Source organism: Galleria mellonella, unplaced genomic scaffold (genome assembly GCF_026898425.1).
Source record: "Galleria mellonella isolate WM207_F2 unplaced genomic scaffold, CSIRO_AGI_GalMel_v1 utg35, whole genome shotgun sequence".
Classification (NCBI taxonomy): domain Eukaryota; kingdom Metazoa; phylum Arthropoda; class Insecta; order Lepidoptera; family Pyralidae; genus Galleria; species Galleria mellonella.
In genome coordinates, this window is record NW_026442082.1 from 2,852,538 (window position 1) to 2,872,924 (window position 20,387).

The window sequence follows — 20,387 nt, forward strand, 5'->3', positions numbered from 1 at the left end:
CTATTTATTTTGTTTTTAATTTCTATATATTATATTTCGGATCTGTATATGGATTTGAAGATCTATTTTCAGAATGTAAGAGGAGTGAAATCTAAGTGTGTTGATATATATAATTCTGTACTGAGTAGCGATTATGATGTAATTTGTCTGTGTGAAACTTGGTTGGATGACACTGTTTTTTCATCGGAATTGTTTGATGATCGATATCGTGTATTTAGGCGAGATAGAGATGCATCTTTCAAAAATAAATTTAATAAAAGTCATGGTGGTGGAGTATTGATGGCCGTATCTAAGAGAATAGATGTTGTATTTCGATCAGATTGGCAGAGCTCTATTGAGGATATATGGATACAAATAAAATTAAATAAAATAATATTTAATATGTGTACTGTATATATACCATCATATGTGCCAAACGAGCTGTTTGCAAGCTTTCTCGATAATTGTGCAAATATATCCAGAAATAATACTAAGACAGTAATTGTGGGGGATTTTAATATTCCAACTATAAGCTGGCATAATAATTTACCAGCCTCATCTAGTGTTTCAAGTGGTAGATCATTTTTGTTAAATAGTTTCATGGGGGATTTTAATTTTCTGCAATTGAATGATGTAACTAATAGCTCGAATAATATACTGGATCTTATATTGACTAACTTTGCATCGAATTCTAGTATTATTACAGCAGTTCCTCTAAGTGTCATAGACACATATCATCCACCTTTAGAATTATTTGTCCCAGTAGGTATACCGTCTGTTCTTAAGGAAGAATCTCCACAAATTAAGCTTAATTTTCGTAAGACCGATTATGAAAAATGCATTTTAGATCTAAACAAAGTTGATTGGGAGTTGTATGCAAATCAAATGAATTGTAATGATTTCGTACAGTTCTTATATAATAACATTTGGGATATTATTTATAAGCATACTCCAATAGCGACACCGAAAGTTTCACGTTTTCCGGTTTGGTATTCTAAATCACTCATTAAGGCACTAAAAGAGCAAAATAAATACCATCGCAGGTTTAAACTTTATTCAAATCCTAGAGATTACGATACTTATTCAATGCTTAGAGCACGTAATAAAAATTCACTAAATAAATGTTTTAAATTATATATATCTAGAATAGAGACTGATTTAAATAAAAATATTAAAGCCTTCTGGTCTTATACTAAAAGTAAAAGAATAACAAATGATGTACCTAAAATGGTCACTTATGGAGATCGAACCGCAAGCACAGGATCTGATGTAGCGAATCTTTTCGCTGAATATTTTGCTACTACATATAGCAATGCTACATGCATTAACTATACTCCAACATTTGCACCATCAAATTATAATTTTACTACATTAAAATTTACTAAAGAAGAAGTCTTGTCTCATATAAAAAAGATAAATATAAATAAGGGTGCTGGTCCCGATGGGATACCTCCGGTGTTTGTCCGTTACTGTGCATCTGCATTATCTATACCATTGACTATTGTATTTAATAAATCGCTGGAAGAAGGAATTTTCCCAGACTTATGGAAAATAGCTAAGGTAACCCCTATTTACAAGTCGGGTAATAAAACTGAAATATGCAATTACCGCCCCATTTGTAATTTGAGTCAGTTTAGTAAAGCCTTCGAATCTTTGGTATATGATCAGTTATACAATCATCTAAAACACATATTAAGTGAAAAACAACATGGTTTTACTAATGGAAAATCTACAAATACAAATCTGTTAACATATATTAATTATTTGTGCAAGGCTTTTGACAGTAAGACTCAGGTGGATGCTATTTATATTGATTTTGCTAAGGCATTTGATCGCGTTAATCATGAGATACTTCTTGTAAAGGCTCAACATTTGGGTATTCATGGCAATTTACATCGTTGGCTTAGATCCTACTTAATGAACCGAACTCAACTGGTTGCACTGTATGGTTATGATTCTGTCCCATTTGTACCGACATCCGGAGTTCCACAAGGATCGAATCTAGGTCCCTTACTCTTTTTGCTTTTTATTAATGATCTACTTCAAACCATTACTTGTCAGTGTCTGGCTTACGCAGATGACATTAAATTGTTCTCAACTATTTGTGATTTGAAAGACTGTAAAAAGCTACAGAATAATTTGGATATTGTCGATGATTGGTGTAAAAACAACTTAATGACTCTTAATATTGACAAATGTCAATACATTACATTTACTAAAAATAAACACGCAATATCATACTATTATACCATTAAAGATATAAAACTTAAACATACTAAATTAGTAAGGGACCTCGGAGTTTGGTTTGATAATACATTGTCATTTAAGTTGCATTATGATTCTATTGTAAATAAAGCTAAAAAAATGCTTGGATTTGTAATTCGTACAACTAAACCATTTAAAAAGCCGAACACTTTTATTATATTGTATAAAACTCTCGTTCAGAGTAATTTAGAATATTGTGCATCAGTTTGGTCTCCTATATATAAAGTAGATATAAATAGAATCGAATCAGTACAAGCTGGTTTCCTTCGTTACATTACAAGGAAATTTCATTTAAAACAAAATTTACGTGATTATGAGGAACGTATGAAGTATTTTGGATTCTTAACTTTGGAAACGAGGCGTAGAATTGGTGATCTGTGCTTGCTTTCTAGGATTGCAAATGGATTGTTGAATGAATCATTAACAGCTTCTCTGAACTTGATTGCGTGTAAGCATTCTTTCAGACATCCTCGGCTATTCAGTATTCCATCCACCAATAATAATGTCTCACATAATAATCCCATTCATCGAATGTGTCAATTGTATAATAAAATTAGCGGAAAAATCGATATCTTTCATCAGAGTACTATTGGGTTTAAGAGGTCATTGTATGGTTTTGAGATGGAATAAGTTTAGATTTTTTTTTTTTTTTGCATAGAATAAGTTCATAATTGTAATCAGTAATATAATGTATATCTATAAAAATGTATAACGTTTACTTATAACTTAGTGTTAAATGATGTTTACAATGTAAGGTTGGCAAACTGCGTATTGATAAATTTTTGTATTGTTTTGGTTTTTTTAAAGGTTCATTTCTGTTTGCAAACTGTTGTTGTAACTTATAATAAATAAATAAATAATAAATAAATAAATAAACTGTCCACGGCTGAAAATAAGCCTCTCCCTAGGGGTGTTTTGCCAGTACTTGCCACGCTTGGCAGGCGGGTAAGCAACCGCAATTTGTCCTTGGTCATGTTTAAAGAGCGACGCTGCTACCCATCCCTATTAAAGCTTTACTATATAAAATTTTATAAATACCTACACTTTATTTTAACTCAATGACAAATTACCACATTATTAATAATTACTCAATAGATATGTAAAACATACCAACTATCAACTATATCCTTGCCGCGGTTACTGGCATTGTTCTTTATGGGATGAATCAGAACTTTTTTGCGTCAATCAGGATTATAATTGTCATTAGTAACTCCTGATGTCCTTGAATACATGTTTATTTATGGATTATTTTTAGAAATTCTATGATCTCTCTATTACTTGTAAATTTTTAATCGTCTCGTCGTTAAGTCTATCCATTAATGAGTCAAAAATTAAAAGTATGCAATTCGTCTCGTAAAATTTTCAAATTACATTACCTCTTTTGAAAAACATGTCGCAATATCTCTGTGGACAATTATACACTCACTGTTCATGTGTTCCCTTCCCTTATGCGTTGTTATTTCCGAGCTCAAAACTGTGTGTGCGTGCATACGTACGTGCGTGCGTGCGTGCGTGCATGCGTGCATGCGTGCGTGCATGCGTGCATGCGTGCGTGCATGCGTGCATGCGTACGTGCATGCGTGCGTGCATGCGTGCGTGTGTGTGTGTGTGTGTGTGTGTAATATACTGTGATGCCTATGATATTCCTCATGTGTAGCCATTACTGAGGATTAGATATTATGCCTCCATACTGTGTAATTTCACTGCCATATCCTACTCTCTTATCCCATGGATGCCGTACGAGGTGACTAAGGGAACTTAATAGTCGAGAGATGGACAGCAGAGTACTTTTAAAAACATCACCAAATCCTCATTAAGATTGCCAAACCACCTGCCAAGTAACTACAAGCACAACCTCTCAATAGGGGAGGCCTATGTTCATCAGTGGACAGTTAATGGCTGATATGATGATGATGATACCACTTTCCAAACCGAAACACAGCCATGTAAACATAGCTGCTGAGATATTTTAGAAAATTATTAGTAATATACCTGGTAATAAATATTAAAAGATTTAAATAAAATAAGCGAAATAAAAGTAAATAAATATAATTTTATTTGTGTACAAGTTTTTTTTTTATACAACTTAGAATGGCAAACAAGATGACGGCCCACCTGATGGAAAGTGGTAACCGTCGCCTATAGACATGAGCAGTACCATGGACATAACATAGTATACTGTTGCGCCCATGATACCCCCATGCGTTGCCATTCCTAAAGGACTCAGATGTTATTCCTCTGTACCCTGTAAATTTACGCATATCCCACACTTCGAACCGAAACACAACCATGCAGACTCAACTTCTTTGCGGTTGAAACACGAATGGGACAGAGGTATCCAAGCAAATGACTTTTGTACAGCTCCCTCTGGTAACTTCTGGACATTGATGACCATCCATTCCGATATCACCAATACCAGTCTGATATCTATAATTATTTATTATTACCTAGTTCTTCTTCTATTATATATTGGATAACCGATAGTTTATATCAAACTGTTTATAATTACTCCTCTCCATTCAAAGGTTGCCTGGAAGAGATCGCTTTTAGCGATAAGGTCGCCCATTGTTTTCTCATTGTGATTATTTTATTTATAATAAGTTTACTATTGTAATCTTTTAGAGGAAACAATGAAGAGTATCTATCTATCTATCTATAATATATCTGTTATAGTGCCAATATATGTATAGATATACTAACTACAATATACAGATTAATGTATTTATGTAAGTTTTTATTTACTTATGTAGTAATGTACGAATACTCAAAAAGGACTAACTATAATTGATCTTTGGCTAAAAAATAATTTACTTACTCTAAACTCTCTAAAATCGAAATATATATGTTATACCATAAATAAATCAACGCAACCATCACCAGAATTTCAAATTATCATTCATTCTTACAATTGCAATAAAGTAAATGGTGACTGTTTATGTCCATCTATTGATAAAACTACTTCTATTAAATATCTTGGTATACACATGGACCAGCACTTATCTTGGCATTCTCATTTAGAAGCAGTCAGCACTAGAGTAGCTAATTTGGATTTTTATTAAGCTGCGTTATGTGGCATCCAAATTTTTGATCAGATCAATATATATATCCCTAGCGCAATCTATATTGATGTATTGTATTCCTGTATGGGGTGGAGCTACTAAAGTAAAATTTTTAGAAGTGGAAAGATCCCAAAGAGCTCTTCTAAAACTGGCCTACTCTAAACCACGTATTTAGCCCACTGACAAACTTTATCAAGAGTGTGATTTATTGTCAGTAAGAAGGATTTATATACTATATGCAACTTTAAAAAGACACAAAAGTGTAGGACTAGACTTTTCTTATTTATTAAAACGTAGGAAAAACATAACTCTGATGGAAAATAACGTTAGGACAAGTTTTGCTATGCGACAATATAGTAAACAATCAACACATTTATACAAGTTATTAAATAATAAATTAAATATCTATAAACTAAACAAATTTGATTGTAAAGATGTAATTACTAAATGGTTAAAAACTTTAAATTACCACGAAACAGAAGAACTTTTTAAATATTAAAATATTGATGAGTTACTTTTTAAAAAATCTTAACAATACAGATTAGCGTAAAACTACACAAACACTCATACAACATACACACCACACAACAGTTGGTACATGGCGCACGTACATGCACACATACACTCACACGCACGCATACATAAACACACACACACACACACACACACACACACACACACACACATCACACACATGTATGCATGCACACACACGCATGCATGCATTTAGATATACTTATTACTAATATTAGATAATGTTTATGTCTTAATTTCATGGTACTATGATTTATGTATTTGCATGGTTATGGAGGAGCGTGACCTTCTGATACAGGTGATAACACTTACTAGAAGGTCACAACAACGATCTTAGTATTGTATCAATTTTGTTACGAAATAAATATTTTTCATTTTCATTTTCATTTTCAATGTTATATTATTATTCATGTACTTTTATTATTTACATATGTAGGTATATACAGCTGTTTTTATTGCATTATATATATTTAATTTTTTTACTGGATATTATTTAGTTTATTTTTAATTGTACGGTCATTACCCTTATACATTCTACAGTTTTCTTTCAGCTTCTCAAAGGTTGACTGTAAGAGATCCCTTTATGGGATAAGTCCGCTATTGTATATTAAATCATTTATCAGTGTTCAATGTGAATTATGTATAATAAAGATTTTACAATACAATATAATTATATATTACCCACACTTACTATCTACCCATACGCGAACCAGGATAGATTGCTTGTTCTTTTAATAATTATTCTAGTAACCTATTAGAGAATTATTACCGAGCTACTAATTCGACAACATAGTTGTCAACATGATTCAATATAACATTGTATTTAACACGTAATTGTTGCTCGTCCTTCACAGCGTTTTGGGATTCCGATACACGAGCGCCCTCTGGCAATATACGGTAATACCGTAAAAGTGTTGATAAAGTCGTCTTCATTGATAATAGTGAGTACTGTTGCCCTGTAATTAAATGAAATTATGTAAACGACTAATAGTCTCTCTACTATCCTTACCTTACATAGGAAAAGCGAAGTTTAACCCTGAATAATTGGATATAGTAATGCTAAACATCTCTTATTAACAACTCAGTAAATGCGACTATACTCTTCATAATTAGCACCTATGATAGGTCTTTTTTGTTCTTTATTTCATCCAAATCTTTTCAACTGTTTTAATATGACTAATACTTAGATTAATAATTAATTTCTAATCATTAATGAAGCCATGTAGGCCTCAGTATAAAATAGGCCATCTCATCCTTACCCGTGTGTATCGTTAGAGACGACTAAGAAAGCTTATGGTAGAGAGATGGGCAGCAGCGTCCCTCTTAAAACTATCAAATACCAAACTGCGGTTACTAGCCCGCCTGCCAAGCTTGGCAACTACTGGAAAACCCCTTAATGGAAGAGGCAATTTTCAGCAATGGATAATTAATGGCGGATACAACAACAACCATTAATGTAAGGATTAACAAAACAAATTTTGTTTATGATACTTAGAATGGCGAACAAGGCGACAGCCCCTCTGTTGGTGGGTGGTAACCGTCGCTTATATACATGAGTAATACCATAGTCTTTATAAAATACACTGCATTCAAATTTAGAAGGAGACAAATATTGCCGTATAACCGAACCACATCTTATTTTAGGGTGGTTGGTCACTAAAACAAAATTAAACAGCGAATAGTAGATGGCGTTAGAATCAAAATTTATGATTTTTGTCGATTATTTTGTGATTTAAGGTAATTTTACGCAACATTTTTAAATTTCGGCTCTGTTGTTGTCGGAGAGCTCGTTAAGGACCCATTCAGCGATCTTCCATACTTGCCAAGCTTTTTGAGGTGACGAACGACCGTGTATTGATTGACATCGATGTCTTCAACTAGCATTTGTGTTGTCAGACTCTCGTCTTTTTTCACGGCTGCTAGAAGAGCCTGATCGTCGCGAAATTCGATAGCTGACCTCTTTCTGACATATCCTCCAAGCTGATGTCACCTGATTTGAAACGGGCGAACCACTCCCTACACTGACTTTTGCTGTTTATTTCTTTACCAAAGAGTTCGTTAAAATTGCGAAATAACTGTTCTGCTTTCTATCCTTTCTCGAAGTGGTAGAGCATAATATGCCGAATATTACTATGGTTTTTGACACGCATTTCTCTAACACAATAGAGAAGATTATTTTTATACAAAAACAATAAACAAAATGCTACATTTCACTGATGAAAAAACTACATAAACGCCGGATAATTATGATACACGTATTATATGGAATGGAAAAGGACGTAGGTTCCTTTTTATTTCGGTCATTGAACTTATCCGGTCACGGGGACGAAGTCGCGGGTAAAAGCTAATAAGTAAATAATATTGCGAAGATTTTGTTTTTAGATATTCGCAATTGTAATAAATAACACTTACACGAATGACCAAAAACATTATTTCCTAATAAATTGCAAATTTAAATGATTAATACTCATAATTAGATATACATGAATGAATAATTTCAACTAATTTGCATGTTAGTCTGAATATGTACATGGATATCCGTTTACCAAATACATATTTGTATCGTAATCGTATATTCCGAACAATTCCTGGCATTCTCTTTTTACGATTTTTATATTTCATGATTATTACTATTTTTTTAAAATTTCGATTCATTATCATCATTTCAGTCGTTAACTATAACATAAACCTTATGCCAATAGTTCCCACGCTTGGTACTCGTAGATTGGGAACCGCAGTTAGGTTTTGGTGATGTTTTAAGAAAGACGCTGCTGCTTATTACTTGACCATTATGTTTTCTTAGTCGCCTCTTACGACATTCACTTGAAAGGAAGGAGTCATTCATTCTACACCGGGACCACACGGCAATGCCAAAATTATAGCGATTATTGCATTGTAATGGAACACGAGATTTGAATATTGATTCAAAATATAAATGCGCTTTAATTTGAGCTCCTTTTTTTACAAAGATATATATGGCTATATACGACCATTTTAAATATGTACTAATTTCTTGTCTACGACTGTCTGGATTATCAGAGATGTGAATTCTAAGTACTCTTAGTATATTCTATTCAACCAAGTTCGAAAAGAACGAAGTTCACACTTTAATTGTATGTTTTCATGTTTGTTACCTTACTTATTTAATGCAATTGAAGAATCTGAATAATTCTGTCAGTTCTAAATCGATAACGGATTTTTTTTCATCTAAAAGGATATAATTATAGATATATATATATATATATATATATATATATATATATATATATATATATATATATATATATTTTTATATATATATTATTTATGGATGTAAATTTGTCTTACCAACACAATTTCTGGGTCCATAACTAAAAGGCAGGTATGACGCCGGATGTGTAGGTGGTTTATCAAGGAACCTGTCCGGTCTGAATTTTTCCACATCTGAACCCCAATAATCTGGATTTCTGTGAATTCCCCAAGCGCTGATAACGACACCGCAGCCTTTTACGAGTTTGATTCCCGATGCTGCAATAAATTGTAAACACGAATCTCCACTTTGATAATCTATTGTCTAGACAAAGTTATACGTACTCAGTGATATCGCTATAGGGAATGTGGAGGATGTATTGGATTTTTATTAAACTGATTTACTACTTCTTAACTTACTAAGACAATAAAATTGCAACTAGACGGTATCTGTACATGGGAGATATAAAAGAAAAATTGGCAGAAGATTCTATTGTTCTATTTTATTGTATTAAGAAGGATTCTTTATAAGAACAATAGAAGCTAAAACAATCATTTTTAGAAATTATAAAATATAAAGTCTTTTTCTTTGGTTTTCTTTCTTGAATTCTCACGTAAAAAGTAGTTTATAAAAATTTACTTGTTTTTAAAACTGTAGCCGATAATAATACTTTTAACTGACTTTCAAAAAGAAGAGATTCTCAATTTGTTAGATTTTTTTGTATATTTGTCCTTATATTAAGCTATCATTTGATAATATATTAGTGCAGATGACATAATATTTACTATGTAAGTAATTTTTCATTTCATTCATAAGATACTCGTAACAGATTGCAATGGAGATCAAGAACTAGCGGAAAAAAATCGAGAAACAACTCATGTGCTGAACTGATGACATTACCAAAACAAGCAAGAACTCAAGACCGAAAAGACTTATGACCAAGAATTGAATCAATTAGAGGGACTTTGAAGACTTACTCGGAAATGGATAAACCCGGAATGAAAAACAAAACAGAACTCTTTTAATAATGTAAGAATTCTACTTTCTAATAAATTTAGGTTTACAATGAACAGAGAATTAATGTTATTAGAGAATTAATTAAATCACAAACATCTAAAATTTAATATAAAATTTATTAATTTAGACAACGCGGTTATTGTTGTTGTAAACTCATATTTCATTTAGTCTCTAGGTTACCCAAAAATCTGTATCGCTAATTGTTAAAATATATAGGTATCAATGCACTAAAATACATTAATATTAATTAAATATGTATATTATACGTACGTAAAATTATATCCTTGTCGGTTTTCCTCATGATAATTGGTCCTGGTGGGTATAATCGCAATGTCTCTTTTATTACTGCCTCTAAATATTTAAGACGTTGCAAATCAACTGTTGTGGGTTGTTTGTTTGTATCACCGAAAACTTCTTTTATTCTATAAGAAATTGTGATGAAATTAAACTTTTATATTTTACTATCGCCATCGATTATAATGACATTGAGCTTGAATTTATCACCAACAACATTGTAAGTTATTTCTCCTTCTCTTTCTCTTTTCATTTAAGAGTTTCCTCTTGTCGGTGCAACTAATTTCTCCTTATTATTCCTAAAAAATCTCAGTAGTCTAAATAATCCAAAAGGTACAAAGTCGTTTAGAGACACATAGGCTTGACGAAACATAAGCAAATTGACATCCATAATCACCAAAAGAAGGGAATAATCAACTCCAGGTCGGATAACGAGTAGAATTATGCCTCTCATCCTACCTACACTTACGTGTACAGTCCTGTCCAATTTATTTTTACTGTCTTTCCTTATAAGGAAAGACTCCTTGTTATAACAAGATTGGCGATTAAGTTTATGGTCTACCTAATAGTAAGGGGCAATCGCAAACCATAAACACTTGCAATGTTAGGGGAATCACTAATGTGTTGTAGACTAATGTTAGATAGAAGTTTCCACCAGTACACAGTGTTTTGACTGCTATGAAATCTTATATATAAAATTCTCGTGTTATAGTGTTTGTTACCAAACTCCTCCGAAACGGCTCTACCGATTTTTATAAAATTTTGTGTGCATATTGGGTAAGTCTGAGAATCGGCCAACATCTATTTTTTATACCCCTCAATGATCAGGGAGACCCACCCCTAAAATTTTTTTTTTTAATTTTTTTGGCAAAATTTTTTATTTTTATTTTATTATGACTAAGCATTGAAAAATACATACAGCTTAAAATTTTTACCATTTTACGATCAACCCCTATTTGTTAATCGCGATTTTTATATTCTGAAAAGGGGTTGCATAATGGCAATCGAAAATTATAACTGTAGTACGAGAAGTTTTCATATATAGATCTTAAAATAATGTATATGGTAAAACAACGTTTGCCGAGTCAGCTAGTAATATATAATAATGCAAACAGCATGTCCCTCTTATATACATTTTATAGCAGTTTTGCTGCTGCTTGGCGATAAGATTAACAAATTTAACTTTGTACAAAGGCGCACTCTAGTGTTTTCACACTTCTTGTACGTACTCCTGATATACTTGCTCCTGTTCATCTGGATATTTCGATAGCATCACACATACGAGTGATAGAGCAATACTCATAGTTTCAGTGCCAGCGAAAATCATAACAAGGATCTCTTCGCAAAGTTCAACGTCGCTCAACATCCCAGCATAGTTTGGTTTCATAAGTATATCCACAACAGTTGGATTTTTTTCTACTAAATCTGAAATTAATTTATTTTAATTATATATTTTATCTCTTACAAATAATTTACAAAGTATAAAAATTAGAATCGTTTTATTTGTAAAAACATATAACTCAAACATTGAAATTTTAAGTTTATTACTAGAAAATGTAAATCAATTGTTCAATAACATAATCCAACCAGATTATATAAATTACTCTAATTAAAAAAAATATGAAATAATTACCTTGTTTATCATTATTCGACAGATATCCACATTTTACTGTATTGTTATTATTAACTTCTCTAGTTTTTTGTTTTAATAAAACCGTCTGGAAATAAAAAATATTTGTTATAACAATTAACAGATGATTTTGATTTCTTTTTATCTCTTTGCATGTTAATATTGCAATAGTTATGCTAGATATCAAGTAGTTAAAGTGGTCTGATTGTATTCCATTTTTATCTATATTCACGCGAGGTTCTTTACGATTAAAATTAAATGCCAATAATTTTTTTTTCATCTTTATCTCTTATATGTTTATTCACATTTGTATCTTCACCTTTATCCTGTTCTTTTTTTATTATTTTTTATTCACCTTTATATAAGGTATTATGTAATGTATAAATTATTGATATAATTATAGTATTATATTATACTGGTCTCGGAAACTTGTTATTCCCTCAAACAATACATTGTCTATATGATTATAGTAGATCAGTCGACCTATTGTGGTACATGTTCTATTTTATATCTTTTTTTTTTTTATACTACTTAGAATGGCAAACAAGCTAACGGCCTACCTGATGGAAAGTGGTAACCGTCGCCTAGAGACATGAGCAGTACCATGGATATAACAGAGTGTACTGTTTCGCCTATGATACCCCTCGTGTTGTCATTCCTGAGGACTCAGATGTTATTCCTCTGTACCCTGTTAACTCACGCCATATAACACCCTTCAAATCGAAACACAGCTATGCAAACAAAACTGGTTCACGGTAGAAACACGAATTGGACAGAGGTACCCAAGCAATCGACTTTTGTACAAAGTCTCCCTCTTTTATTGTCCACTTATTAGCTACTTTTTCCGCATGTCCCAATCAACCTTACTATATTTAAACCTCCACAATACATTAAAATATGTTCAGCAGTGGAGAGATGCATAAACATAAAAATAGTTTAATTTCCTTATGCATAGTAACAGTGGCATATATTAAAACATAGTAAATTCAATCATTTAAGGAAATATTCAGAAAGTATTCTTCATTTTTATATGAATGTCTTGGAATTAATTTCAAAATTTTTACTTTGTAATTGAATAAGGTACTAACTTCTTTGAGGATCAAAGGTAAATATGTTTATGAACAAGGCAATTAAAGGTAAGCGTCTCAATAAGTCGATATTCCGGGAAATTCGTATTTTCTTGAAAGCGTATTATGAAGTCATTGGCGGATTTGAGAGATGACTTTGTAGTGGGGCTCCGATTTTGGAAAATTTTAAAATACCGACGCCTATTCTATTCAATATATATATCTATACTTATAATAAATAAATCTGTAGAGAGGTCAATTCTGTATATGAAATATATTTCCAAAATAACTATCGGGGAGTGATTAGTGACCAATACTGATGCCAAAAATGCAATCAGTAAAATTTTTGTCTGTCTGTCTGTATGTTCGTTATAGAAACAAAAACTACTCGACGGATTTTAAGGAAACTTGGTACAATTATTCTTCATACTCCTGGGTAGATTATAGTATACTTTTCATCAGGCTACGATCAATAGGAGCAGAGGAGTGACGGGAAATGTTAAAAATGTCCACCCGTGCGACGCCGAGACGGGCCGCTAGTATATAATAAAATCGTAACTGGTCGCTGTCTGTACATGGAAGATATATAAAAAAATCTAATATAGGAGAGCTTTATGAATGAAATAGAACCCAAAACAATGATTTTTAAAAGTTTTGCCTCTTTGTCTGTACGTTTGTGCAAGATAATCTCAGAAATGGCTTAACCGATTTATATACGATTTTCACTAATATGTTGCGGCTTGCTTCACACAATACATAGCGTTTATTTTATTTCAATCGGTCATTAATAAATAAAAAAAGTTATATCAATTTAAAGAATCACATATAATATGCTATGATTATTTCATAGTTCGATTAGTTGAATTGGCTGGAACTTTTTTTATTGTATGTATTGATTGTCGAAAATTCTGTCTACTCGAGCAAAGCTGGGTCGGATAACTAGTATGTAGTATGTACTTAACTATAGTCATATGGTTAATTTGTAACAGGGAGGTCTACGACTCTCTTTTAATTACTATAGCTACTACTAAAGGAAGACTGCACGAAAGACGTTTGCTTGAATACCTCTGCCCTATTCGTGTTACTGCCATGAAGCTGTTGCGTTTGCATGGCTTTGTTTCAGTCTAAAAAATAACAATGAAATTACAGGATAGAGAAGCATCTTAGTCCTTAGGAATGGCAGCGCGTGAGGGGTATCTTGAGCGACATAGTATACTCTGTTATGTCCATGGTACTGCTCATGTCTATAGGCGACGGTTACCACTTTCCATCAGGTGGGCAGTCAGCTTGTTAGCCATTCTAAGTTGAATAACAAAAAAAAAAGAAAAAAGTATATTGATTTTTTTATTATTATTATCAAATTTTATATTATTTATAATTTAATATCATTGATTTGTTTCACTATATATTAAATAAAAAAATATCTAGGTATAGTTTCGTAAATGTTGTGTAAAAAAACTCTGGCTGTTAGTTTTTTTTTTTTTTTAATTGAGGATACTACAGTCCCTAGACACTAGGGAAAGACGGAACATAAAATATGAACCATTAAAACGTTCGACCAAATTCAACATTAAAAATTCACAACAACATCAAAACTTTCACGTCGCTATCGTAATTTCGGTAATTCAATATCCACTGCTAAAAGCTTACTCCATGGAGTACTAAATAATGGCCCCAAGTCATCATTGATGTAATATGAATAAGTACATTTTACTCCTAAAAAAAAACACAAAAACACCAACATTTTTTTTTTTATCAATAAAAATATAAAAGTACAGAAATTATACCAACCACGTAGGTTTATATTAATACTAGATACATTCGAATTAGCAATGAGGAGGTCCTGCTTAGGGTTAAGGAAAAAGACAAATGATTAGAACTATTGAGGACAGAAGGGGAAAAATGTTAGGACACTTGATACGACACGACGAACTTATGAACATTATAATAGAAGGTAAGATAGAAGGAAGAAGGGGGAAAGGGAGACCGAGACATAGTTACATCAGGCAGATCAAGGAAGGAGTTGGTGTCGTGTCGTATCAAGAGGTGAAGAGGTGAAAATTATATTCCACCGACAAGAGCGCAGCTCTTAAATGGATAGATAGACATTCAAATTATTTAAATTGTATTAAAATCATACAAGAAGTATCGTTTTCATTTACATTTGATGTTGCTCATAGTAATATTATCTCGTACATCGGTGGGTAGTTCATTAATAAGTCGAGGAACTAGACAGTCAGCCGTACGCTCACAATTGAAAAGTATCGTCTTATAATAGTAGAATACATCAATAAAATTTTTTGGAATAATTAGATTATCTACATGCCTATTGACGTGTGGTTCCTGCATAGAATAGGCCAAATAATGGAACTTAATAGTCGACAGATGGACAGCAGCGTCCCTTTTAGAACATAACCAAAGTCTGTGATTCCGAACCCACCTGCCAAGCGTGGCAACTTCTGGCGAAACCTTACTTTTGGGGAGGCCTTTGTTTTGTTTGTCACTTGTAAATCATAAAACATGCAGAGCGAATGTCTAAAAGTTTTTTTTATAACATAGGGGTAAACGAGCATGCGTCTCACCTGATGGTAAATGACTATCGCCACTCGTAAGCACCTGCAACACGAGAGACATTGAAGAGCGCTGCCGACCTTTTAAGTAGGAATATGCTCTTTACTTGAAGGTTACGATGTCGTATCGGTTCCGAAATATCGCTGCCGGAAATTGATTCCAAAGCGTAGTTATAGTTGTGTTTATTTATTCTACTACTTTATACTCTATAAATATAATATCAAATATATATAATACTTACCGTATTAATAAAATTATAAATGACATCTCGTTCCGTCAAAAACTTTGACCACATAGGGAGGTTTTTGTACAAAAATTCATATTGCAATGGTGGACGAAAGAGTAAATAACAAGTCTTCCTTATACATTTGCCAATTGCCTTAATGATCGAATCCTCTTGAGAACGTATCTGGATACCTAATGCAATTTCTGAAATAAATATTTTTCATTATTATTTTAATAAAAAAATGGGAAAAATTTACTTTTAAAAAAAAAAGAATAACAGGGAAACTCTATAGGAGATAGCGAATATTTTTATGATACTCAGAATAACAAACTGAGGGCCCACCTGATGGAAAGTGGTAACCGTCGTCTATAAACATGAACAGTACTACAGATATCACAGAATATACTCTGATACCCAAAGTACTCATCAGGCGTTGCCATTTCTAAGAACTATAGTGTTATACCTCTATAACCTATAATTTCCTTCTTTTTCCTTCTTAAGTGGGGTTTTTTTTTGCGTGACAAAATCCGAAATTGAAAGAAAATGATAAAACAGTGTTACATTTAAAGTAGATTTATAGAAGGTTTTAGTTTTTATGAATAATCCGGTTAATACCACAGGAAGAGAGAAGAAGTACAGGAGTCGTTTGCTTGGGCCCCTCTGTCCCATTCGTGTTTCTACCCTGAAGCAGTTGTGTTTGCATGGCTGTGTTTCGGTTTGATGGGTGGGACATGGTAGTGAATTTACATAGTACAGAGAAATAACACCTGAGTCCTCAAGAATGGCAACGCTTGGGGTATCATAGGCGAAACAGTATACTCTGTTATGTCCATGGTGCTGCTGATGTTTATAGGCGACGGTTACCACTCTCCATCAAGTAGACCGTTTGTTTGCCATTCTAAGTTGCATAAAAAAAAATATACACGTATTATATGGGATGAAAAAGGACGTAGGCTACATTTTATCCCGGTCAGTGAACATCAAGCGGATGAAATTGCTAATTAAAGCTAATAAGAAATATAACCATAAATACTGATGTTGTAGAAAGAGTGAAGACACTGAAGTGAAACTGGGCGGTTTATATATGTCACACCGGGAATGATAGATGAACCAAAAAATATACACAATAGATCCCCAGGCTATTCCTGGGGATCTATTCTGTATATTTTTTTGGTTGCTACGTATTTTAGATAAGGAACAGTAGATTTTGTAAGATCAGTTTACAAGAAGCTAGTCTTATTTTGGACCTAAATATAATAATATTGAAGTCGAGTTACTTGAGGTTATATTTATATAAATTTATCTGTATATTAATCTATATAATTACCTCAGTTTCAATATTATTTATAGCAAAAATGAATAGTCGTAAATAAAATTGTGTTAGGTATAATTTAGCAATACAACAATCAGCGACTGACACAAAAAAAGAATCATGCCACCATGTCCATATAAAAGTACCCAACCCCTTTTCTACGTCTACAATATAAAAAAAGATACATAAGCTATTTTGTAAAAGGGTTTATTTAAATAAATAAAATATGTTTTCTTTATTCACCACATTACAAAAATAGAATGTTTGATACCAACGGCAGACATAATGCATTCTCTCTCTGTCAGTCAATCTTTGTAATGTCAAAAACAATAATGTAATTATGCGGTAACAATATATTAGGTTTTAATGAGATAGTCTATCTAGTTGTTATCGGTCTGGGAATGTGTATTCAAAGGCAAGATTAAATGTTTTGTTGGTAGCGCGACAGAATCATCTAAAATACCTTTGCCACAGAGCGAACCCAAATGAGACTAAATACAAATATTTGACATATCGTACTTTAGTCCTAAGAATATATACTAGTCACAGTACTTAATTACAGTGCCAGAAAAGCAATATTAACTTTGGAGAGTAGATATCAGACTCCATTTTTTCATGCTACTTGGAATGATAAAGAAACTGACAGCGCATGTGGTAAAAAAAAGGTAACTATCGCTTATAGACATGTAATTGTAACATGTAACATGACATGTAACATAGATACACTACGATAGCAACGGTACCCCTCATGTGTTGCTGTTTCTCAGTACTGTAATCCTATGACTCAGTATATCGTGGTTTTGCTACCAGATCCAACCCTTTTTTCATATGAAATGGCAAACAAACTGACCGCCAGTCCGATGGAAAACGTCGCCTACAAACATAAACATTAGGTTATTAAATTAATCTTGTAATGAAAACAGTTTTTAACAATATCCAATGAGAAATATTATAAAAGTCCATACCGTATACTGTACATAACGAGGCCTTCTTTAAATACTTCACAATTGAGATAGATCCTGAACTAGTGAGCGACCGCAGTTGATTCACCATGACATCGCTCTGCCGACCAATTATCTTTACAAATTCTTTTAAATTCCTCACATTGAACACCCTTACTATTTTCCTTCGACGAGATCTCCATATTTTTACTGAAAGACATCACTGCTTCATTTTTTTAAAGTTGTGCTGCACTTAATAGATAGAGATAGAAGAAATTTTATTTAATAAATCATGTAACACTCTAAATGTGAAATAAATAATGAAACAGAAATAAAAAATAAGTAAGTACACAATTAAATAAAAACGAACTCAGTATTACTATAAAAAAGCAGTAGTATACTAAATAATAATACAACAACAGTCTTAGCATAGTTAGAAAAAATTGTGTGTGAATCGTGTTTGAGTATGCGTGTGTTAGATATTTATTTTAAATTATATGAATTTTATTAAACATTTTGTGGCAAAATGTGTATTTATGTTATATTATTTGTTATACGAGTATATCATATATATGTAAAGTTAGTATTACGTAGTACCCCATATATCATATATATATATATATATATATATATATATATATATATATATATATATATATATATATATATATATATATATATATATATGTGCACGCGCTCTGGCGTCGCAGTATTCACCAAAAGTTACATGTTTAACTCAAGTACATTTATCTACCTGGCTGGAAATAAAACATTACGTAATTCTAGAATTGAGCGAACAAGTTGCCTAATAGCCTAATGGAAAGTACTTCCACCAAATGTATATATGGATAAATTAAAATCTTTTTAATTTATATGCATACATATTTCTTTATTTCATATTCCTTATTCTACATATGCACTGTAATTTAGATAAAAAGATTTTTTTATACAACTTAGAATGGCAAACAAGCTGACGGCCCACCTGATGGAAAGTGGTAACCGTCGCTTATAGACATGAGCAGTACCATGGACATAACAGAATATACTGTTTCGCCAATGATACCCCCAGTGCGTTGCCATTCCTAAGGACTCAGATGTTATTCCTCTGTACCCTGTAAATTCACGCCATATCCCACCCTTCAAACCGAAGCACAGCCATGCAAACACAACTGCTTCACGGTTGAAACATGAATGGGACAGAGGTACCCAAGCAATCGACTTTTGTACAAAGTCTCCCTCTGGTATATTATTTTCAATACTGTATCTAGCAATAAATTACGTTATGTTCAGTACAAATCAATAACTACAGACATTGAATGTATATTTTCTTCAGCAGTATTAACAGATAATCCAATAATTGTTACTAACCTGGAGCAAATATACTGCCGCCGCCAGTAAATATTTTTAGAATGTCCAATAAATCGTCTTTCTCTAAACAATTCTTTAGAACAACTTCGGCTAAAATCGGATCCGCTATGACTGAAATAGTAACAAATTCATAAATGTCAAAGGTCAGCTTGTTATTTGTTAAATTAATATTGCAAGTAATTATAATAAAATTATTAAAACACTAGCTTTTAATCGCGACTTTATTCGCATGACCGAGACTGGGAAATAAGTATACTTCTCCATACCAAATATTTCAACGTACGTGCAGTGCTCCTGATATTTCATGTGTCTATAATTAGCCAGCCATTAACCTGCAGGCTGGCTGTATGTTTATTTACCACCTCAATGGTATAAAAAAATTAAGCCTTAATTACAGTCTACTATTTAATAAAACAACGTACATATAAAATTAATTTACTAACCAACTTGCAAACGACTAAATAACCAAACAGACGTAATTCCGCCTTGTTTCAATGCATCGTTACTGAACTTTTTTATTGCCTTCATTTTTGCTAAAATAAAGAAAAAAAATATTATAAGCAAAAAAAATATATATAATTGCTTTGTACTTTGGAGGGTACAAAGCACCTACATGTAGTCGCTGAACAAATATTTTGAATGAACGAAACCATCCATACTGTACTGTACATACTTCATTTAAATTATGCAACTAACCTAACTTTTTCCTGTAACTTTTAACCTGTCATCCCTAGTACTTTAGTAGCGTAAATTCATAATATAGGAAATATTACTATTCCATTACATGCAAAAAAAATATTAATTAAATGGATATTAATAAATAAAATATCGCCACTAAAGAAAAATGGCATATTCTTAGAAAGCTATCACAATGTCAGTACGAAATCAAATATGA

The 20,387-nt window shown here is 32.3% G+C and overlaps 1 protein-coding gene across 1 annotated transcript; it reads right to left on the reverse strand.

The window, feature by feature from the left end:
* Positions 1 to 6,525: 6,525 nt before the first annotated feature.
* On the reverse strand, positions 6,526 to 20,020 carry LOC113514503 (cytochrome P450 4d2-like). The gene is made up of 7 exons (XM_052896819.1): positions 19,936 to 20,020; positions 19,493 to 19,603; positions 18,149 to 18,334; positions 11,607 to 11,802; positions 10,354 to 10,505; positions 9,165 to 9,344; positions 6,526 to 6,793 (listed from the first exon to the last, which is right to left on the reverse strand). Exons 1-7 carry the CDS (start codon positions 20,018 to 20,020, stop codon positions 6,603 to 6,605), a joined length of 1,101 nt encoding a protein of 366 aa, XP_052752779.1. The 3' UTR covers positions 6,526 to 6,602.
* Between the last annotated feature and the right edge of the window lie 367 nt (positions 20,021 to 20,387).